The 25,105-nt window shown below is 40.3% G+C and overlaps 1 protein-coding gene across 1 annotated transcript in view; it reads right to left on the reverse strand.

The window, feature by feature from the left end:
- Positions 1-25,105, reverse strand: part of IARS1 (isoleucyl-tRNA synthetase 1) — a 108,178-nt gene that overhangs the window by 52,415 nt on the left and 30,658 nt on the right. Inside the window, exons 12-18 of the mRNA XM_056853478.1 lie at positions 24,605-24,696; positions 21,971-22,069; positions 9,089-9,215; positions 6,696-6,769; positions 4,010-4,204; positions 1,660-1,746; positions 191-274 (exon numbers count right to left, since the gene is read on the reverse strand). Of these exons, the coding sequence (XP_056709456.1) occupies positions 191-274; positions 1,660-1,746; positions 4,010-4,204; positions 6,696-6,769; positions 9,089-9,215; positions 21,971-22,069; positions 24,605-24,696 (758 nt within the window). The remainder of the gene's footprint in view (positions 1-190; positions 275-1,659; positions 1,747-4,009; positions 4,205-6,695; positions 6,770-9,088; positions 9,216-21,970; positions 22,070-24,604; positions 24,697-25,105) is intronic.

The following is a 25,105-nucleotide window of genomic DNA, read 5'->3' on the forward strand; positions in this document are numbered from 1 at the left end:
TCAATATTTCCCTTTTTGAACACCACAAAGTAATTCTGCTTTTTAAAAAGTTATTTGCAATACAGCGATGGGGGAATCAAACATGTATGCCAATGCTAAGGAGCAGCACATGAACAAATCGAAACAGGTTGCAAAAGTAGCCTTTTGAATATTAAATTTTAAAAAGGAAGAAAAAACTGTAGATTCTGACCTCAGTGCATCAGCCCCATATGAATTTACAATGTTTACTGGATCAGGATAATTCTTCTTTCGCTTACTCATCTTTTGCCCATCACTAGGAAGAGATAAAACATGGACACTATGACAATATATACATATACTGCTGATAGAATTCTCACAATTAATCAAGCTACTCTTGAGAAATAAGTCTACCATTTGCGGTCCTAAGGGCAGTTGAGGGGTGGAGAAGGAGGCAGGGAGGAAGACATATGCATGCAACAACTAAGTTGGGATAAAACAGGCCACAACTTTATTGATTACAGCCGCTGGAGCACTGGCGAGCATAGGGCACAGATCCAGGCATCGGGCGACCTGCCTGCTCACTGATGAAACCAGCCCTCATAATGGGGGTAGACCTGGAATGGCAAGACCAGGGTTCCCACATGGGAGCAAACCTCTGCGTAGTTCCCTTGACACCTGTGAGTGAAGCCAAGCGACTGCCCTTGAGTTGGGCATGATGTTACCCAGCTCCACCCCCAAGACCCCTTAAGGGAGTCCTCACTGAGGGGAGGTGGGCATGCAGCCACAGCCTCCCCTGCAAATGGATGCAGCACCACTGCCTAAAACCACCCAAAGCTGTGACAAGTAAGAAATAACAAGAATTACAACCTCGCTCAAAAACAGAGAACTGAGGGCAAGAGGGAGGATCAAAGCCGAACTGGGAGCAGCCTGGCAGCCATGTGGCCTTAAAATGGGAGGGGTGGACCCAGGGGAAAGCCTTTAATGCCACATGGGCACAGAATCTGCCTCTTGGTCCGATCCTCCACCCTGCGGCCACAAAACAGCCCCAGGTAAGTCCAGGGCTTTTATGATTGAAGCGCTTGGCCCTTGACAACAATGAAACTACAGCAATATAAGGACCAATGGCAGAGTCAGAGAAAGCAGCCCAGATTTCCTTCCCATATTTAACATTTCAAAGTCATCCTAAGCCTTATTTAGATGCACTATTTTCTGTATTCTACCCTTTTTTGTTTCATTCTAGAGATTTAAACATAGCTCTTTTCTGAAGGGTTGGGCCCTTCACAGTAGAATAGCCGAGGTTCATGTACCGTTCAAGATTTCTTGCTGGTACACATGAACACACATGAAGCTGCCTTATACTGAATCGGCCCCTTAGTCCATCGAAATCAGTATTGTCTACTCAGACTAGCAGCGGCTCTCCAGGGTCTCAGGCAGAGGTCTTTCACATCACCTACTTGCCTAGTCCCTTTGACTGGAGATGCCAGGGATTGAACCTGGGACCTTCTGCATGCCGAGCAGATGCTCTACCACTGAGCTACGGCCCCACTCCAATGGCCAACCTCCTCTGCCAACTTCACATCCCTTCCAGGACTTAAACAGTGGCCTTAAAGCATGAACTATGCTGACAAAGCTCAACATTTGCAGCACACAGTTTCATCTGAAGCAGAAATTTGAGAAACAGTGAAGTATTATACTTGCCTGGCAAGAACTAGGCCATTTACAATGACGTTCTTGAAAGGAGGCTTCCCAAAAAGAGCTGTAGACAACACAAGTAGAGTGTAAAACCTGAAAAACAAAGCAGTAATGAGCAGTTGACAGGTCACATTCTAGACTACCTGATGCTAAAGCAGCATGCTTTCAGCTCTTGCATGCCTTTACATTTTAATTAAACAGAACTGGATCATTCTAGTACCCAGGGAACCCCCCACCCCACCCCAAAAGGGACAGAAATTCAGGGAGTGCATTGTCCAAAATTCTGTTACTGTATCATTCCCCCAATTACTAGTTTCTTATAACAAACTACACTATTATGCAATGGTACTTATTCCAGAACTACAGTGTCAAAGGAATACTCCTAACTGTGCCAAACAAAACCAAACAACATGAATAATGCAGTGTTTCTATGTTTTTTATAGCGTGTACCTATACCACTGCTTACATAACATCTGTAAACCTTGCTTAAAAATGTTGCTTAAAAATGTTGCACACATCTCTTCAGGATAGATGTGTGTACAATGTGACCATATGCACGCTAGCACAAACATCCTCAGTTCCTCACTTGAAAACCTAGTTACCTAAATAGCAATAGTCACTTCCCATGTTATATCCTGTATTCTATCTATACTCAGTTAAATGCAAACGATTAGCATTTCTGCTCATTACATTGTTTATCTTCTCCCCAAATCTTAATTTTTTTAAAAAAACTGCAGAAACACAATTCTTATAGCTAACACATTTTCCTTATGTAAGCTATGGGAATTACAACTAGATTGTGCAAGCTGGGGGCCCTGAAGACTATAGGGGCAGCAAAGTAGGCAGAGGAAAGAAACGCTTGGAAAATTTTTGTTCTCCTGCCAGTTCAGCTCTCCTCCTTTAGCAGATTATGGGCGGTTACAGACTAGAGCTGGCCAATATCCCTAAGCTCACTATTCCCCACCCCCACACACCCTTTAAATGACTCAAAAATGCTGTCCACTTTATAAGAGCACTGCATGCTCAGCGCTCATGGGTGGGGAGTGTTAAAAAGTGAGGGGAAGGGGAAGAGAGAGAAGCATCAGTAAGATGCAATAAGTCAACAAAAGAATTCAGCTTTTGTCGACTGCCTTTCACCAGGTAAAATGGATAAAGGAAAGTACCCAACACAGATCGTCTGCTGAAACTAAGCAGCCTTGGCCCTGAAAAAGTGAGGAACTTCCCGAGAATCCCATGTAAGCCACAAAACAACTCTCAAGAATACACTTGCTCAGCCAACCAGTCGTTATTCATTAAAATATAATATGGCCCTTCAGATATGTGTGTGCCAGGCTGTGATCATAAGCAGCATCATGAAGGGCTTTAAAGGTAATAAACAGCACTGGCAGCCAGTGTAGCTGTTTCAAAATGGGCAATGTACATTCCCATTAGCTGACCACTGCCAATAACTGGGCTGCAACAGTTTGGACCAGCTGCAGTTTCCAGGTTGTCTTCAAGGGCACCCTGTAGCAGGTCATGTTACAATAACCTAACTGTGAGGGTACAGAGGCATTAACATGGCTAGATAAGCTGATTCTAAGACAGGAAAGAGATGGTGAATGAGGTGCCACTGGTAGAAGGCACTCTTAGCCACTGAACCAACCGGCTTTTCAAGCAGCAAGGCAGTATGCCAGGAGTACTCTGAAACTCTTAACCTGCTCTGCAAAAGCCAATCCCATGCCATTCAGGACAAGTGGACCCAATCCCTCCAGAGAATGAACCTTCCTGACCAGCTTTAACTCAGTCCTGTGTGGATTCATCTTCCACTTATTCAGCCTTAGACTCCCTAGCAATGGCCTCAAAGTACCAATTCAGAAACAAGATGGATGCATCTGGAGACTTGGATAATGAAATACAGATCTGGGTGTCATCTGCATATTGATGACTCCCAACCCAACTGCTCCAGACAATCTCACTCAGCAGCTTCATAACCATCTGCTGAGCATGGGCGAGAATTCTTGAAATCAAAAAGTGGAAATATCTTCACTGTACTGTATTTCCTATTCCATTCCTCTTCCTCTCTGCCATCCTTACTATCCTCAATCCCTGGCTTCTCTCTGGACTACACATCTTTCTAAGTCTGAGAAGAATTACAATTTCACATCTACATTTTGTACAGCACTGAGCATACTGTGGTTCTAACAACAGCATAAATACTTTGAAGCTTTTCATACAAATTGTATTTGTGAAACTTCATTAGCTGAGCGCTGACTTATAAATTACAGTTAACATGCTGGCCAAATGCTGTTTGGCTAAATTAAGATCATCCGGACTGACAAAGGCTCTACATTGTATAAGTTAATGACAAAAAAGTTACCATCCTCTGGTTTGATCAATGCCTTCAGCAATGAAGTCAGCAGGAAAAGCATCTTCAAATTCTCTCTTGTTCTCAAATGGATAATGAACCTGGGCATAAGGCATGCTTCCACTCTCAAACCAGCAGTCAAAAACTTCTGAAACGCGATGTAGCATACCTTTGCCACAGCGTGAAGGAATGGTTATTTGATCAACACTAAAGGGGAAAAATATCTTTCAGTAACATAGCTTAGGCATTGAATTTCAGCTGCACAAATAGGAAATTAGCATTATGCAAGCCATATTGTAAAGACCATTGGCTAACCCTAAACATTCTACACCAGATATTTTGCAATAAGCTTTCACAGATTTTCCAGAAGTGTGTTTCACGATTTAAAGGGCTTCGCTGATTTAGCATAAATCTACCTGTACTACATTTGCAATTAAATTCTTTTGCAGACTGAGCAGTACACTAAATTCTCTCATGCCTAAGTTATTTTTCAAAGTATGATGGTCAACAGATTATTGGATAACACTTAAAACAACCTGTGATCCCTAATGAATCACATAATCAGAAAACTCCACAGTCCAATTTCATCCAGAACCTGAATATGACAGTGTATTGTGGAAGTCTAACACCACGCTTTTAGAATCATAGAGTTGGAAGGGACCACCAGGGTCATCTAGTCCAACCACCTGTACAATGCAGGAAATTCTGAACTACCTCCCCCATACACCCACAGTGACCCCTACTCCATGCTCGGAAGATGGCCAAGGTGCCCTCCCTCTCATGATCTGCCTAAGGTCCTAGAATAAGTATTGCTGACAGATGGCCATCTAGCCTCTGCTTAAAAACCTCCACGGAATGAGTGCTTACCATCTCCCAAGGAAGTCTGTTCCACTGAGGAACCACTCTAACTGTTATAAAATTCTTTCTAATGTCTAGACAGAAACTCCTGATTTAATTTCAAACTGTTGGTTCTGGTCTGACCTTCTGGAGCATCAGAAAACAACTTGGCACCATCCTCTATATGACAGCCCTTAAAGTACTTGAAGATGGTTATCACATCACCTCTCAGTCTTCTCCTCTTCAGGCTAAACATACCCAGTTCCTTCAACCTTTCCTTATAGGACTTGGTCTCTAGACCCCTCACCATCTTGGTTGCCCTCCTCTGGACACGTTCCAGCTTGTCTACATCTTTCTTAAATTGCGGTGCCCAAAACTGAACACAGTTCTCTAGGTGAGGTCTAACCAGAACAGAGTAAAGCCATACCACCACTTCGCGTAATCTGGACACTATACTACATAGGAAACTCTGAAAGCCGAAAAGCCAACTCCTAAGGGAAAACGTCTTAAGAGTCCAACACACATGAAGCTGTACCAACATGGGTTCTCAACTTCCACCCTATTTATCTGAATGCAGACTTTCTGTAAGCCCTAACTGGAGATAAGAACATCGGTGGGGTTAAACATTCGGAAAGACACCGGGGGAGGGGTTGCTGCTTTTATCCATGAGGACTTATTGCCATTGGAAAAATTGAGAAGTTTTGGGTAGCACAGGGGAAAAAAACTCCTATGAACTCTTATTTAAAATGAGCAAGAGGTTTTACTAACTTCAAATGTATAGCATGAAAGCTTAACCCAACCCCCATTCTTTGAATTAAATAACTGAATTCAAGCTATTGAAATATGGAATAATTTAAAAATATATTCAAAAGGGAAAAAGATTTAGGCCATGCATGTACTTTACACTGAGTTAATGTAGCTCTCCATCCAACCTCAAATTGTTAGCCAACCCTACAATCCTCAGCATCTTGACAGAGAAGGGTATAGGTGGCAGCAGCAGAGATAAATGGAGCAAGAAGTGGTTAGCTTCCCAGTAAATTATTTGGCATATATCATTACCACATTCTAATAGTCAGAGACTTCAAAGTCAGAATCTGTTTTCAGAAAGTGGGGATGCAAAATATCCCTCTTGGATTCTACAATCCTCAAAACACAAAACTATAAATATGCTACAATCATGAAGCCCACCCTGTGGCTTTTGCCAAAAGGACACCTGTGACATCATAGTAACTTCAGAACAGGTGGTAGGCCTGACCGTACACTTTCAAGTAGCAGGGCTTTTAAAAACTATTTCCCAGTATGACAAAGGACAGAAACATAGTGTGTGTAATGGTTACAGTGTTGGATGAGAACCTGGGAGATCCAGGTTCCAATTCCCACTCTGCCATGAATATCAGTGGGTGACCTTGGGTCTACCAAACAATCTCAGCCTAACCTACTTCACAGGGTTGTTGTGATAATATGAGGAAGGGAGATAAGCTCCCTGAGCTGAAGGAAAAGCAGGATAAAAAATGAGATAACACATACCACATTAATTAGAAGGCTAGCCTAAACAGCTAGCGTAGCCAACTGTTTTGTTAGCAGGAAAGAAAACATATTGCTCACCTGCTCTGATGGTACCACCCTGCACTATGCCCTCTCCCTTTTCTCCAAGGGGAAAATAAAAGAATGGATACCTTTTCATAAGCTTTACTAGGAAGAAAGTTTAACTATCTACCAGTTAATCCTGGTCTGAGCAAACAGAGCTTCCTAGATTCTGAAACGAAGAGTACGCTTTAAAAATAGATTCAGCCTGGACAAGAAGTCCTAGCTATTATAAAATTGTAACGAACTCTGACTTGCATTTGTCATAATCACTAACCTTTCCCTGTGGAGATCAGTGACTTTCACTCCTGACAGTTCTTCCAGCTCTGCTAGAGATCCTATGCAGACCACCTGTATTGAAAAAGATGGTATTAAAAAGTATTTATCAAGTGTTATAAAATAGTGCATTGTTACATACAACCCACAGTTTATGCATGTAATTTCAAAAACGATTTTTAACTTTCAGTATGGAGATAAAAGCTTTTCCAGAATCAAATTATATAGATAAATAATGGAAATAGTATCTTCTTGAAGACCTAACAAAACCAGAGTATTTTCACCTGGCACTAAACACATTTACAGTTTGATCCTAAGCACATATACTATCATTCAGAACTCAGTTAGCATATAAAATTAAATTCCAAAAATAGGCCAATGAATATAAAAGTACAAATAGCTTAATTTTCTACAAGCAAAACTGCTATTATACCCAATACTAAAGCAAGCTGAAAACTGCTATACTCTATCTTAGCATGCTTCATTAAGTTCTCAGTATTCCCCCAAATTTCCTAATTTTTCCAATTGAAAAAGTAAACCCTTTATCTTTGTTATTGTTTTTATAATTAAAGGGTACAAAAAAGAAAAGAAAGGGGGAAAGGGGATTACATATAGGAAAAAATTATAGATACATTCTGTGCGTTCCGTGTCTGTGCCCATATTAACCCACTTTTTAAAAGTAAAACCTTGTATTAAAAATAATTCTCATTCCCAAAGCAAAAAAGAATTTCATTGGAGTTTTTTCCCCTATTACCCCTCAAATTTCCATTGGGAAAAAAGAAAAAAGTTCTTAGGCATTCATGTGAAATATTTTGAGTGTGTAAAACCCTGTATTAAACATTTAATTCATTTCAAAGAAAACCGTTCCATTTTTCGATGTTCCCCAAAACGCCCCAACTTTTCCACTGGAAAAACTGAAAAAAGTCTTTCAAATGCTTTTTTAATTTGATTTTTTCCTGTCATTCATATCTCTAGCTCCAGAGACTTAATGTCTATTACTATTTAATTAGAATTTTGCTACAGTTCATCCAAAGCTGATGTGGGCGTTTGTTACAGCTGTAAGAAAATAGGTAACTTCCCTGTTAGCTGGACTCAAATCTGGCATGATAATTAAATCACAGTCCCCAGGCATGACGGACCAAGAGTCCCATAGCAAGAAATGTGTCCAGAAACATCCTTTTGAAAAAGAGGCTTTTCCAGGAGGGAAGAGGGGGAAGGTCAGAAGTGACATAATGGAATGTTGCCTGTCACACCACGTATTAAAATATAAATACACATGCTAGTTTTTAGCTTACCGGTACTAACTTTCTGAAATCCTAATGCTATTTCAGCAAATATTGCATCAATTCAGAGCCAGAATAAGAGACTTAGGTTTACCTCTCTTTTATAAATTGCCTGTCTTTCGGTAGTCACTAATAAAATCGCTATTTGGACTAAATGTTCTAAATTGCTTTAATTCTGCAAGCTCAATACTACTCCCTTCCTGGAACTTGAGTTAACATGAACACTGCAGATGGAATGGGTACTCAAGTAAGGTTGGAAAGACCCATGCATAGCCAATGGAAGAGTCACAGACTTGCTCTTACCCTCCTAAGCAAGTACACCAAGGGTAATTTCTATCTTTAGCGGTAGCTGATTGCAATCTATTAGTTGTTATATTTTCTACTGAATGGTTTCCATTTTTGCTTCTTCTGCCCTGCATGCTAGGGGCACAATCGGCTAACCATATCCCATGCCCACTGAAATCAATCAGGGAACACCATGGCCAGAAATATGTGTTTTTCTCACACACACCCCTCCTATTTTTTAACATCCAGCTCCGGTGTACTTGAAAGCCTAAACAATGTGTTGAATTATTTTGGTTAGTTTTAATAGAAGGAATTACACTGCTTTTCATTTTAGATGCTGCCAGTGATGTAACTCTGTTGCAAAGCCCAAAAGAAGACACTTTAGCCTCAGCTCTCAAGATGAAGTAATGAGTCTCCAAGTGCTTGAAAAGAGCTAAGTCTTTTACCTTGCCTTAACTGGAGCCACAAGTTTCTATAGTAAACTTGCCTACACCATTCTGTGCTCCCACTAATGTGAAATTTTCTCACGAGCAAACCACCCAGACCTCTATAAGGGAGGACAGATACGAGATGTCAGAGTCCTTCTTCTCATGCAAAATTCCCAAACAGGTCCTACTGCTCTTGCTTAGAAGTTGAAGGACCAACAAGAAGATGTGATTGGCAGCTTTAATACTTACTTACAAAGCAAGCATTCTTACTAGGTCACTGCAATGTACATCTTACTAAAAGGTATTTAAACTGTATTCTTAATATGTTTTACTAGAGATTCTCACCCACTGAAAACAGAAAATGAATGTTTTCTTGATCAAACAATGTTCTTACTTACCTCTTCAAAATCACTGCTGACCCACAATGGAATGGGTGTCCCCCAGTATCTATTTCGTGAAATAGCCCAGTCCCGAGCATCTCTCAACCAGTTGCCAAATCGCTTTTCTCTCACAAAGTCAGGGATCCTAAAATTTTAGAAAAGGTCATCTTCGTTAAGATGAACAAAATTAATAGTAATTGATAGGGCATACACAGCTTTTTTACATCAGAATGTTACAGCTTTGTCTAAATTTATTCTATTTACTTCCCCAGGATGATTAACAGATAAAGACCAGGGTCGTGCATTGCCTTTCTTGTTCCCATGCAACTTCCATCAAGCAGCCCTGACATGGTTAAGGCATGTGCCTGCAACAACCAGGGCTCATTAATATTAGCAGGGATTAAGCACATGAAGATCGTTGCTCTATAAAGGTCAGTACTGACTTTGACGGGCAGCAGTCTCTCTCAGGCAGGAGTCTTTCACTTCAACTGCTACTGGATCCTTTTTAACTGGAGATGCCTGGGACTGAACCTGCAACCTTCTTAATGCAAAGCATAGGCACTTAGCTATGGTCACGCCACAGATTCAGAAAGGCTTGTACAGACAAAGCACTACAATTTTAGAAAGGTAAAAAAGTCATTTCCGACTCTCAGAATAATTATAGAATTAGCATGAATTCATGCTGATGCAGTGGTTTTGGAGGATTATTTTCAATACCTTCTGTCATTCACTAAAACGTAATGCACTTGGAGAAAAGTAGCAGGATTAAGCTCCCTTATGCCTTGTCATCATGGTAGCACCACTTACTTAAAAAAAAGAATCAGGAATGGCCTACAGGAACAACTGGTTAAAGGATGATAAATTATATGGAAAATTTCTGTGAAAGAGAAATCTTGTCTAGCACCTCAATTTTTTATGACAGAAACTCCTGAACCAGAGAAAATGATTTCCCCCCTCCAAGGTAAGTAGCCTGTAAGTTATACATGCACCGTTGCTCATTTTTCCCACAACTAAGAAATGCACTCTAGAATCACACACTTGCGGGCAGCATGAAATCTGAAGGCCCATTTCATGGGAAGTTTTCTTTCTTAATTTCTACCGACTCCCTAGTTCAACCCACCTAGAATGCACAGCCTGTTATTAAACAAGGGGAAATTTATCACAGTGCGGTTCATAAGGAAAAAGAAATTAAAAGCATAAAATCACATGCTTCTATACTTTTCATCACTGTTTCATAGCTTGGCTGTTTCTCAATTTACAAAAAGGCTAGATGGCCAGAAGACAAACGACACAGGACTCTAAGACTCTTCAGTATGTAAACCTTAAAGGATAACAATGCATCTGAAGGAAAAAGAAACAGACCTTATGCCACAGTCCAGTAGTGAAGAACTTAAGATACTAACTTGAAACCTTTTTTCCTACTCTCAGTTCAGCCTTGGGAGACTTACAGCCCATTCCTGAGGGGGGGGGACCTCTTAGGAGGCGGCCTGACCCCGCCGCCAGCGTAAGTGCATGTAATCACGAGGTGGTGGCAACGGCGTGGAGAGGTTAGGCGGCTTCCTACCCCCTTTCGGCCACTTGCGCCGGCAGCCGGAGCGGCGTTGCTGCGCCTGCTATTTTGCAGGCGCAGCCTCGCTGTTTTCAATGAGGCGAAACAGCTTTTTTTGTTTTGTTTAACGGCGTAGGGGAAACGGCTTAGGAAGAAGAGCGGCTGCGCCTCTTCCCTGCCGTTCCCCTACGCAATCAGCTCAGGAATGGGCTGTTACTCCCTTATTATAAATCACACATCTGGTATTTGGATAAATACTTTTGTATTTACAGAGTGTTTAAAACAGTTGAAGTGCTTCACAACTTTCTTTTTGAACCCTATTTTATACCCCAACCCACTCTCAGGGCAAAATACTGAAGCTGAGAGATACTAGTTTGCTTAGCCACCTACTGAGTTCAGAGGCTCTGTAACCTTTATTTCAGGCCAGTCACTACGCTATATAAACTTTCAGTTAACATTAAGCACTCTGATCATGTCAAAAATTCAGCATACAAGTATTACACTTCTGTGGGAAAGGGGTGACTGTGTGCCTTTGTTTCATTTATCCTCCTATTATCTACCCACTCACGCCCACTCAGTCAATGCAATTCTAGCTGGTGCCTAAAGTCATCCTTTAAAGACTACAACCTCAATGCTTTTTCAATGAATTATGCTTTCTGGCATTATACAAACACCCAGACAAATTTTGCTGCTTCAGTGTTTGTGTAATATTCCTCACTAAGTATAGACACAGAAGTTAATTATGGGGGTGGGGGGGAATGGATTAGTAAGATCATTATTCCTAAAACCCTTTTCGCCCTGCCTAAACAACCTGCGCTGTTCCAAAGCTTCATCAGCTCAGCTTTAAATTTACCCTGCTGTTAAGACAAAACTCCAACAGCAAGAATGTTTCTTCAACCAAGTCAAACAGAAACACACTGTGGATTTCACTTCAAGCTTTAGGATCTGAAAAAACTGCTTTTTTTTTCATTTTTTAATAACACTCAGTTATTTTTAGTTTTCGGGAAGTCTATGTAATGATACGTTGTACTCCGGTATAACTACTGTTTAAATAAATTTAGAAAAAATCCCGCAGGTTAGCGTTCAGATCGCATTAGTTCTGTAGCTCTGAAAGAATGTAATTGCCTTTAAAAGTTTCAAAGTTGGAGCTTATTACTGTTACACTCATTGTGCTGACCTTACAAGACCCTATCTAACTACTTACATCTAGAACAACAGATTCTAACAAGAGATCCACAAATGCAACCAGGCAAACATCAATTATATTTATCTTCGAGCACGCCTGTGTGTTTCCATTTATTTTGGAAACTGAACATTTTTTATCAGGAGAGCAAACTGAAGGAAGATTCACTTTCAGCCTCTAAATGGCAAAAAGATTCATAGTACCTTTATAGTTGGGGTCATATTGGAGTCTGTTATCACCATACAATGGAAACTTGCAGTGCTATCTTAAGCACTGTTACACTCTTTTAAGCCCACTGACTTCAATAATAAACTTAGAAGGGTGCAACTGTTTTGGACTGAACTGTTAGCCTGGCTTTAATACAAACCTATATTTGTGGACAGGGGCCCCGTGGCGCAGAGTGATAAGCTGCAGTACTGCAATCCAAGCTCTGCTCACAACCTGAGTTCAATCCTGATGGAAGTTGGTTTCAGGTAGCCAGCTCAAGGTTGACTCACCCTTCCATCCTTCCGAGGTCAGTAAAATGAGTACCCAGCTTGCTGGGGGTAAAGGGAAGATGACTGGGGAAGGCACTGGCAAACTATCTCGCAAACAAAGTCTGCCTAGTAAACGTCAGGATGTGACGTCATCTCATGGGTCAGGAATGACCTGGTGCTTGCACAGGGGACTACCTTTACCTTTTTTATATTTGTGGAATGTAACATAGAAAGATTTTGCAACACATCAAAGTATTTCTTTAGTGAAATGGAACTGTATGAGACACTGGTTTGCTGTGTGTGAGTGATAACAACAGCCCCCATCAAGAGACAGCCACATGCAGAAAGGTGCTATGCAACAGCAATGAGCAGTCAGTTTCTTGATTAAGGTATCAAGTAAACCATACCCATTCATAAATATTACGGGTTTCAAAGGCCAAAACGGAAATACTGTAATTCTCTCATTCAAAAGCAATTGGAAACTGGAAACCTAGTTAGTAAGTTACTCTAGTGCCTCACTGCCTGGCTTTAATTCCCTGAGCAATGGGAGGGACAGGTCCACAAGGCAGTCAGAACAGATAGCCAATGAACAGCATCCTCCCTGTTATTCTTCTGCATATAGTTTTCCCTCTCTGTCTATAATTGTACCACATCATCTTCAGGAGGTTCTTCTGACTCTATATAAACCCAGAATCTGCGTCTGCATGAGATCCTTTTGTCCTTGGGGGCTGAGCCTGCTAGGCAGGAGCAAAGACTCCGCTTGTAGCTGAAGAAAGCCAGAAGAGATTGGAGGAGAACAGAACCAAAGATATGTCCTAGGAGCAGAACAGAGGCTTAAGGCTCTCCAACCATGGAACAGTAAAGAGTAAACACACACACAAATGTGTAGGTGATGCGAGAGAGATCCATGATAATAAAAGGTTAGATTTGTCCTGGTCTACAGACCGCCTGAAGGGTCCCCATGGGCCACTGATGGTTTACAATTGTTCTTAAAAAGTCATCTGTTCTAGACACAAGGTATGAGTTAGTACATAGATTTTTTCCCTAATGTATCAAACACATTATTATGTTTTACATCTTTTTTTAAAAAAAATCCTACCCACCCACCATTTGAGCATCCTGGGGGGGTGTGGGGAGAGACTAATTCCTCACACTCCGGAATTGTCACACCTATCTATACCCATATTGTAAAAATATTTTAATTGCTTCTAAATTGGGGACACTTTCGCACTCTTCTGTCTACAGCTTGGCAGGGAGGATGGTTAATATGCAAGGTATAATTCTGACAATGGTTTTTTTTAAATGAGAAAAGAGCCAAAACAGACTTTTTTCCCATACAACTACTGCATACAGTGAAAACTCCAGATAGGAAAAGATACTCACTCCCATCTAGACTGAGACTATTGAGAACACACACCATCAGCATTCTGCCAATGTGAAGTGGAATGCATGGGATGATGTATTTCAGATAACCATGTCTGCCATCACGGATTTGCATGAATGGCTTAGCTTGAGTTCATGATACATCAGAGCACTCGGTGCCAACCTCCATGAACAAAAGGTGGATCTTTGGATCTCTCCATTTTGGACATGGGTAACAACATCTGGTTCATGTTCATCGAAAGCATCTGTACATACTCAAAGCTCCTGCTGGATCAAGGTTAATATGTCAGTTAGCCACCTCTTAAATGATTCCAATAAAACGTACTGCAAAAATAATACCTGACTTTCAGTATTGTAGCACATAACAAGCTACATATTGCAAAATAGCAAATATTTGTTGGAAACAGCCTCTCCCCCTCTCTTACTTTCAGATAATTTCTGACCATCGTATCACAGAGCCAACATGGTACAATGGTTAGACAGCTGGATTAGGATCTGGGAGGACCAGGTTCAAATCCCCATTCTGCCATGAAAATTTGCTGGGTGACCTTGGGCCAGTCATACACTCAGCCTAACCTACCTCACAGGAGTGTTACTGGGAGGATAAAATGAAAGAGAGGAGAATTATGTAAGCCACCTTGGGTCCCCGTGGGGGAGAAAGATGGGGTATAAATGAAGTAAATAAATACATCTTCAGTATTATTGTGGAATGAGCTCATATTTCCTTCTTAAACGTGTATTGACGTTAAAGTGACTGCCATATCAGTGTAACATAGTGCTCTCAGCAGAAGTAAAGCTCTTGATTTACAGCTTTACAACACCATTATACGATTATAGCAATTTCTATTTTCTTGTCACTTTCACAACACTTTGACAGATCTCATATTAGACTCCATGATAAAGATTTAAACCTCATGCATGCACTGAAATATTGAGAAGCCTTACATTACTTGCATCTACAAGGAAATACAATTTTACTACCCGTTTCTGTTTGTTTTGTGACATATTAAACATTATTAGTAAACATTTGGTTGGCTATAACAGCAAACTTTTCCAAAATTATGTTTAATATTTATTCATTCTACACCCACAAAAATTTCAATATACAACTTTGTGCACCACAGTAAATTTCTGCATGTTAAGCCTTTATACAGCAGTTTGCACGACCTAGGAAAACTTTAAAGTAGTAAGGAAAAGAGGAAGACCCAACATGAGATGAATTGAGTCAATAAAGGAAGCCTCAGCTTCCAGTTTGCAAGACCTGAGCAAGGCTGTCAATGAAAGAACGTTCTGGAGGTCATTTATACAGTCACCTTAAGTCGGGAGTGACTTGACAGCACATAACATACACACACAGTCTGTCAGATTCAGCTTGGGGTAGTGGCATACCCAGGGCTACTGGTAGATAAGCAAGCAGTGGCTAAGGGCAGAAGTGGCTTTCACCAGCTTCAACTGGTTAGCCAGCTGCAGCCTTTCCTGGGCGAAGGAGGCAAGGCCAAGGTAGTACATGCCTGGCAACATCTAGATTAGATTACTGCAATGTGCTCTATGTGGGGCTGCCCTTGAGAAACATTTGGAAACTTAAACTGGTGCAGAATTTTGCAGTCAGGATGCTAACTGTGATGGGTCATAAGGATCATATCATTCTAGTTTTGGTCCATCTATACTGGTTCCAAATTAGTTTTTGACCCCAATTCAAAATGCTAGGGCTGACCTTTAAAGTTCTATATGTTTTATAGGACCAGCATATCTTAAGGACTGCCTCCTCCCATATGAACCTACTCAACTTCTCCGGTCATCTGCAGAGGCCTTGATTCAGGAGCCTCCACCTTCTGAGATTAGACAGGTGGTCACCTGAAACAAGGCCTTCTCTGTTAAGCCAGAGTTATTCATCCCCAGAGTAATAACAGAGATTCCACAAGCTTGCTTGCCTTTTATCCCTCCAACCCCACCACCCAATTGCACAAAGCAACAGACATTATACTAGTACTACTCTGCATAACACTACATTCTATAGATCCGCAACTGAAGTCCGACACAGCTTTGCATATGCTTCTTTGGAGCCACTGAATTTAATTAACATGTGTGGCGTATGTTAAAAGGCACAGAAATGTGTTGAAGACTACATGAGGGAAAACGTAATAATGCAATCGCATTGACCCCAATAACAAAAAGCACAAATACTAAATTAGGTCTTACCCTGCATCTGTGTTCTTACCCAAGTCTTATCATATTGTTCTGTAGGATGATTTAGGTTTTTCAATTATTGCTAAGTATGAATCAATAATATAGCTAGTATGGAATTTTACCAGCACAAATTTTATCTCAAAGTTTATGTCCATAATAACATTAGTCGCTAAAAACAATTTTAAGAAGGTAGCAGATGGCATGAAACATTACAGTTACACTTTAAAAACAGAATCATATTTGTAGATCCTACCACCACCCTCCCTCAATAACTTTTGTTCTAATTCAAACATGGAACAATTGCTGACCCTTCTGACATCTTAATTGGTTTCAGTATTATACTGCACATTTACATTTTTCTGTATGAGCACAAAATGGTCATTACTTTATCAGAAATATTATAGCTGAAGCAATTTTTCCCAAATTCCACAGTGCCACCTCTAAGTTTAGAATAAAATTATAATATTAGTTCAAGTCAAAATTTCACAAGACAGAAGCATAATTATGATGTTCAATTCATCCTTTTCTAGAACTCTTGCAGAGTATACTTTTCAGACAGTTCCTACCGCAAATCAAATATGTCCTGTTAACTTCCAGCTAAGATCACCACAATACCCTTCATGATGTCATTAAGGCAGTCAGCCTCAGATTGGACAAGAACGCAACTTATTGCCTTTCCTTTGAGCTTCTCATTACTCCCCACCACTTACGAGCTCAAGTCAAATCTGACTTGAATGATAAAGCTCCAATTTGGTGTGACATCCAAACACAGGCACCTGGGCAAACTGGTGTTCATTCTCCACAAACCAAGCATTTAAAATCTAAACTAGGGCACCTGCATTTGAATTTTTTGGAATCAGGATATCTGCATAAGACACTACCTCGACAGTGAAGTCATCTAGTGAGACCAGTTTTTGAAGAGCCATGGCCACACCTTGCAAATGCAGTAGGTGACAGCGTATGCCCCAAGGCTACACAACACCCTCCTTTGTGAGACGCAGTCAGCCCTTCTCCTGTGGTTTCTAGAAGGGCAGTACTCAACCAAAGTTTAAATAAAATAAAAAGAATTGAGATACCAAAAAAGTGGCGCCCCATACAAACCTAGGGCAGTAAAGACTAGTTTACCTTGAAACTACCCTGCAGGGAATCAATCTCCATCTAGTTTCTTATTCCTATATGGATACTAAAAATACAAAAACATCATTTTCTCCAGTACATATTTATTTTATTTTATCTATTTATTTAGATTTCTAGCTCACCCTCAATCCCTGGACAAGCTGGGCTCAGGGCAGGTAACAAGAACAATAAGCAATGAAACCATATTTACATTATTAAAACCACAACAGTAAAATTAAATTAATATACTAGATGACACATTAAATTCATAGCCACCACTCAGAGACTCAGCAGAGCAGTCAGCCCTCCACATAGTCAATAAAACAAAGGATGGGGGGGAAGGCCAGTACAGATTACAACCCATGGCTCCCCTCAGTTGTAGGCCTGGTGGAATAGCTCCATCTTACAGGCCCTGCAGAACTCCTACAGGTCCCCGCAGTACCCTGATGACACTAGGAAGGCAGTTCCACCAGGCCAAGGCTGAGAAGGCCCTGGCCCTTGTCGAGGACAGCCGCACACTCCTTGGGCCAAGGACCACCAACAAGTTATTAGTCAAGCGCAATGCCACCATCTAGTTTCATAATCCTGTTATGCATTTTCTTAGTGGAGAGGATTTAAAGGGAAGACCAATCAGTAATCTAAATTACATGACTCACAAAGCTTATTGCTCATTTTAAAATTAATAGAACTTTCTCCAAGGAATCAGTTCAGCACTACAGTTCCACACCTCTGGACCAGTTTGGGATACCTGATCATACGTGTTCCTTCGAAAAGGAGGGGAATATCTCTGACTCCCCTTGTTTGAAAACAGCAGGTAGTTAAACTGTATTTGATGGTGACTGTGCTTGCCACTCTAGAGTTGATAGGCTCTGATACTCTTCCCTCCATTCCCCAAGCAACGGATCAGAACCAACATCTCCAATTACTTGTTCACCAAGCACACATGCTGCAGTAACACACTCCTTATACTTATGACTTTTTGATTGAGGGCTGCAGCAGAGGGCAATACATAGAAAGTATATGCCACTTCATCAGAACCTGTTCCACAGGTTTATACATTAGACTGCTGTAGATGAGGGGCATCATATACGGTACATGTAATGAAACAGCACATGCATGACATACATAATGGAAAATATACCCAAATCATCTCCCAGTGCATACTGAACCAACACTGATCAGTGTTTTCAGAATGTAAACTGAATTCATCTGACATACACTAGGAGGCAGATCGTCAATTACTAATCTTACTTTTATTGACTCCAACAAATAAAATGTTTTCTGGAAGCTCACCAAATCTATATAATTGATTTTTCAATCAATTACTGAGAAGACTGTTAGGTGTTACACTAAGTACAAGAAGGATACAGTAAGCACAAGCAGGATACAGGAGATCTTTTAGCTCTCACCATGTACCCTGATTTGTTTCACTTCAGTCCTCCACTTCGTCCCCGTCTAGAACTTAACTACTAAGCTTTCACATAAGCAACATTAAAACCAACATTCAGAAACCAGTTTCACCATGTAATCCTGTGCTAGGTTTCAAGTCAGTTACTAACAGGTAAACTGTTGCTAGATCCTTAAAATGTGCCAGTTCAAAAATACATTAGTATTAAATCCTCTCATTAAAAACTAATTAGAAAATCAATTAGGTTATCAAATTTGCCAACCTAGTTCATCAGAAGCAATGTCTATAAGGAGTAGAGAATATTCCTAAGGGACATCTTGTCCTAGCAGTCAGCAGTGATTCTAAAAGGCAAAGCACCAATTACAAAGGTTACTACAGTCTAAAATGCATTCAGATCCCCTATTTTGGAACGCTGCAAACCCCACAAGAACTCTAACCAAACATGGTACTTCTATGACCCAAACAGGGCCCCAGAGAAGCTAGATCTTTCAAATTTTCAGCATTTGCCGTCCTGAACAAGTGCCTACAAGCTCACGACTCTCACTTCAAAGAAGCTTTCTCATTTAAAGTAACTCTGATTTTTAAAAAACCAAGCAGCAGCTATTTGAGGGCCTGAAAAAGATACAGCAATTTAAAAGAACTTTAAGAACAAAAGATAGTTTCAGAGAGTAGCCATGGGGCAGCCCATTCCTGAGGGGGTGGGTAGATCCACGGCAAATGGGAGCTGTGGAGCCACGCCACCTCCCCAGATGCTTTCCAGCTGCCGCAGAAAGGGAAAAAAGCTTTAAAAAAAAATAGGAAAAGGGGGGGTGTCCCATTGCAAACACCGAGGCTGAGCCACTGAAAAAGGTGGAGCAGCCCCGCCGCAGCTCAAGGGGGCGTTCCCAGGGTGAAAGGAGTCAGGAAGCTGACTATCGTCAGCTCCACCTCTTGGAATGCCCCGGGAACACACACACCCCAACGTCGGCACAGCCTGCCACTTCAGGGATTTGGGTCCCAGCGCGGCAACAGAGATCTATGCCACTCTGGGGCACTGGCGTGTGTCCCACACAGGACAGCGTAAGTGCCCGTTATCCCAGGTTAAATGGGCACTTACACCAGCGTGGGGTTACACTGGCTCCTATGCAGCTTTGCCCCACCACTCAGGAATGTGCTCTTAGTCTGCAATAGAAGAGATAGATTCTAGTTCAGTAGCACCTTAGACAGCAGCAAGATTTTCAGGGTATGTTCTTTCGAGAGTCAAAGCTCCCTTCAGTTAGCTGTGACTCTTGAATAGTTATACCCTGAAACTCCTATTGACCTCTAAGGTGCTACTGCACTAGAATCTAGCTGTAAGAACCATTGGGTATTTCTGCATTGTAGCTATCACAGCTGCTGACTTTAGAACAGTACAACCTGTGTGCAGTTATTCTAGTCTAATTTAATACAACTGGGCTTATTTCTGAGCAAACACACAGGCTGTAACAAAAAGTTATTGGGAAAGATTCACTACTACATAATAACTGATGAAAATTTATATTACTAATTATTGGACATCACAAATATTACCTAGTAATTTTGAATCAAGTTTTCATACAGTGATTACTTACTATAAAGAGGGGGAAAGGGAAGAGAGACAATATGTTGTACTGTGTTAGTGTGTATGCATTTCAGATACTTTGCCAAATTTCTTCAGTACACATTAAAAACATGAACACTCTTCAGTTCTCAATTAGGAATCTAAAGCGACAGCCGAATCATCTATTCAAAGCACCAAAAACAGCCAACCAGGAATAACCTCTGTGTACTTAAGTTCAACCCTTGTCTATTCTTATTTTGTTGCTGCTGTTCTTTCTCCTAGTATTGGGGCCCAAGAAGGAAGAGGGAGTTAAAATTTTCAAAGGAGGCCATTTGCAAGGGAGAACTGAAAAGCAGGAGGAAGTTTAATCCCAGATTCTCTCCTTCAAGTTCCACCCTTAACTGCACACAGCTAGAACCGACTCTTGGTCCCAACTGACACTTTAAATACAACCTTAAGCACAATGCCATCCTATCATGTTCCATTTAAAAGCCATATTTAAAAAGGAACAGACAGAACTCAGAGTGAAAATACATGTCGAATAAAGCTATAAATGTTTTATCTGCAAATGCCATCCAAGAAGAAAAAACAACCCTGGAAGCCAGTTAATTAAATGCTCATTTACTACCCCTTCTTTGCAGACACATAATTTGCTTTCACGGAATACAACCTGTCATTTGCACAATATATACTTTCAAGCCAGTAAAAGCATTTGGTCGAAGCCAATTAACAGAGAAGACAAATACTTCAATCCTACAGCTATTTTCCTCATAATGGCATTAGCAATTTTCAGTACCAAGATTGAGCTTGCTATGTAGAGACTCTTTATAAAATGAGAACTGATCATTTGCTTACTGTAAGCCCTGCCAGTTAAACTGGAAGCAGTTAAAGAAACTTACATAAAGGACGTGCTTAAATGTAGCTTTCAGGAAAAATGTGTAACCACTTCTACATAAGGTGCCAGTGCAAAAGGCTTTGAAGAAACCGATGTCTCACTATCACCCCAGGGGTTGGAATTCTACCTCCTTGTCCAATCAAGGCAAAGGGCAGCATGTAGTAAACATATTTCCTGATGACCTCCTTAGAAAGGTCTCCTAAGCATTCTGAGAACCATTCCTCTAAAACAGTAAGATGGAGACGTGATGGCTGTGTGAATGGTTCTATTAGTAACCATCCTATGTCAAGAAAAAACAATGTTAAACCCCAAACCATAAGGCCCAACTGCAGTTTCTGGCATCAGTCCAAAAGGTAACACAGAAAAGGAAATGCCACCACTTGTGCTTAATTTAGGCAACAACTCATTTAGTTCAGCAACACTAGAGAATGAAAAATGGTTAAACAGTAGGCACTACTCTATACAAAATTGTAGCTTGTGGGGGGAAAGATCACTGCTTTGCAGAACACTCTGTGCTGGAGGGAAGATAGAAAGAGAAACCATCCATTCTCCTGGTGAAGTGCCAATTTAAAAATTGGTGCAAGTGCTTCCTTCTATTAATACTATTCTAGTAAAACCCAAAAAAATCTTTTGAAGTTTCTAGTGGATTAACAGAATAGCCCTCTTTCCCCAAGTTTAATATACAAAAAATCTGTTCAAAAGTAACCTTATTTTCAAAGCATTTTTAGATCATAACTCTACTGGTTCAATAAAGGAGCACAATAACTATTGGTTCAAGTAGTATCGTATGAACGTCAGGATAAAGCATCTTTTGGAAGCACAGTTTCAGAGGTTAGCCATGTTGGTCTGCAGTAGAAGAGCTAGATTTGAGTCCAGTAGCACCTTAGAGATCAACAAGATTGTCAGGTTATGAGATTTCAAGGGTTGTAACTGACAAAGGGAGCTTTGACTCTTGAAAGCTTATTAGCTGAAAATCTTGATGGTCTCTAAGGTGCTACTGGACTCAAATCTAGCCCTTTTGGAAGTATATAACTGTAGCTATATACTCAGAGTTCATTACCAGTGAATTAAAGCAGAGGTGCAGGGGGGAAGTAGTTTTACTTATTGACTTGCAACTGTGAAGTACTAAAGAAACACGAGATTACCAATAGCACTGGGCATTATTCTCCAGCAGCTTGTCCACCATGTGCTCCACACGAACAAACCAGCTTGGCACTGCTTTGTATATTAAAGGAGTATCTGACCTTGGAAGGAAAAAAAGCATACAAACATTAGGCATAGTATTTTGACTGCCACAGAATACTTAAGCACCAACTCTGATTTCAGACCACTTTGTATGAAAGCCCACTCCTTGAGACATCAACTGAAAAAAACTGATTTTAATGGATTATTAACGAAGCACCATTGCTGTTCAGCTTGGTCCCAGCTTTTCTGGTCAAGTATTACTCTTTTCTTTCCCACATACATCAACGTATCACACACAGACGAAAAGGTTTACCTATCCCCTCTCTTCCCAAAGAACCACCTGGGGCAAACAACGCTACACGTCCCATTTAGGTGGTGAGAGTGGAGAAAAACTAAGGTAGCATTCCCACATGAGTAGGCCGAGGAATGCAGGATATACCATGTCAAGGAAACCCTGAATACATTCATTTTCAGCCTCAATAGTGGTACAGGCCTTTAAAATAGATCTGATAAAACATTTGTATCATTCACAACAATGGAAGAAGAGCTAAGAGAAAGGAACCTATACAGAAAATACTTAGGAGAGCTACAAATGCAGAGTCTTAAACTGAGAAGAAAGATATAGTATGAAAATATGGAAGTTGACTCCTACTAACAAATTATTAATGTGAGCAAAGCCCAGAGTTCCTGAAGTTCCAAAGTTAAACATGCAAGAATAGCACCACTAATGCTCTATTTACTCCAGAACTGGTGCTTTAATAAGCCAAGACCTTTTTTGCTGAAACACTGTTTATGAAGAAAAAAATTGGGAAGAAAAGAGGGTTCCTATTAAATCTGTAAGAAGCGAGAAGACTTTTATTTAAAAATCACTTGGCAAGTAAAAAAAATGTCACTGAATTGCACACCAAATAAGGCGACTCAGAAGACAGTTGCATGAGCATAATTTATGTTCCTTGGATGTCTCCCTGAATGTTTATATTGTCCCATAATAAATACTAAATTAAAAGGTTTAATAATGCATGAAACTCAGCTTTCATTGTCAAACCCTTACATTAATGCACATGCTGGGGCTCTGCCTGTTCAAGGACTCCCAAGTGCGATATACTAAAATGTAAACTTAATAAGCTTTTCAGACTTAAGTTTCTGAAAAGCTGCAGTGCATATTTCTCAACATTAAGCAACAATTAAAATTCACTCTATAAAACACAGGGATGGGAATTTATTAACTAAATAAAAAATGAAGAATACCATTTGTAATTATTGTTCTTATAATAAAGAGCAAAACAACATTCTTTAATATTTCTTAACAAATGGCTGGTCTACAAGGAATTGAGAGGGGGGAGGAAGGAGAAATCCCCATTTATTTCACTCATCTGTGATTCATCTTGCTTTCAAAAAGTAGTAAAGCAAAAGGCTTGCAGATTTCTTTGCTACTACCTTGTGGAGGGTAAAGACGCCATCACACACGCCTTCTCCTGACTACAATTTCTCCCCTATTCCTCAAAACCCACCCACCCATATTAAGATCATCTAAAGTTGTAAAGGGGGCTGTTCTCTTTACAGCTTAAATGTTTGATCTATCGGGATCAAAAGAAAGTTCTTTGGTTCCTAATTAACACCTTCAAAATAATTGCGAAAAAGGCAGTGCTCCTGACAGCATATAGGGTCTAAAGGAGAGGGGAGAATCAGGAAGAGGAGATAGGCACAGGACAACAGACCAGTCTTTTTTGTGTCCTGCTGAAAGCAGGAAAGATGAAAGGAAATCTCTTCATCCTAATGGACACCAAGCAAAAAGATCTTGTACCTGCGTTCTTGTCTTCACACTGCCAGAACTTTATGGCAGTATATAGGCAAAACATGACCTGGGTGGCCCAGGCTCCCCCAATCTCATCAGATCTTATTAAAGTGTAGATTACCTAGGACTCTCAACCAATTAAAGAATGTATTGTTTATTAATCATCTTCCTTTAAACCAGGCTTAAACAAATTTTCATATTTACTATAATAGTTCTGTGATAGTTAAATGCAAACCTACATTTCATGTTTTAAAAGCTATTGCTTGCTTCCTTTGCTTATGGTTAGGGAAGTGGGAAAAGGTTGTTTGGTAGTATGTGTTTAACGTTATAAATTTAAAAACAATGAACTTTAAATAGTATAAAAATATCTTTTTTCCATCCTGACAATACACAAGAACCAAACAGCTTTAAAAAAATAAAGTTCATAGTTAACTTGTTGCCCTTTCCAATTAAAACTTTTCCTCAGTCAACTAAACCTTTTACTGATTAATGTTTTAAAGTTCACAGCCATAACACTAACCAAAGCAACCGTACAGCTGCCTGTCTGCAGAAAGTTGTGAGGAATATTGGATAATGAAATCAAATATTGGATCATGAAAGTAGAACCAACAAACTTTTAAAACTACATTTCTTAATTATATGGGTTTTCCTATCCTGGGTAGAACAAAAGAACGATTAAAGTATGGCATTTCTACTTCAGGAAAACAATACTACACAATAAAAAATTTATTTTTTTTAAAAAAAGGAAAACATTACCAGACAAAATATCCTATTCAAATATCTACTGTGTTCTCCATACCTCCAGCAAAAAGGATAGTTGTGCTTGAAAGAGCTAGTGTGGATCAGTCTACCACGCTCTTTTAGGGCCTTGATAATATTTTTATCTGCATCCTAAACAAAGCAAAAAATGTTTGAAGACAAATATTGAGTCATATAAAGAAAATTCTCTTGGTAGGCAGCTAGATAAAAAGAGATGGGTATTGTATAGATATTATAACAATACGATTACTGAAGTAACACTGCTTAAATCCTTTAAACCCTGTATGTGCCAGGCTACATCTGTAACACAGAGCTCTCTAAGGTATTCAGACTGGTTTCCCTCATCCCAATCTGCTCGCTATCATCAAAGGCTGAGCAAGTTCCAGCGGCTCAGTCACAGTCCCTGTCTCTTCTGTCTTCAAAAACAGCTGCTACCTGGTACCCCAGGGAAACTCGAAGGAGAATTCCATCTTTGGAAGGCAAAGGCCAAACGGCACTGGTAAAGTTGACCGGGAAAAACTAAGGGTGAATGTGGGAGACA

This window comes from Euleptes europaea, chromosome 1 (assembly GCF_029931775.1).
Source record: "Euleptes europaea isolate rEulEur1 chromosome 1, rEulEur1.hap1, whole genome shotgun sequence".
Classification (NCBI taxonomy): domain Eukaryota; kingdom Metazoa; phylum Chordata; class Lepidosauria; order Squamata; family Sphaerodactylidae; genus Euleptes; species Euleptes europaea.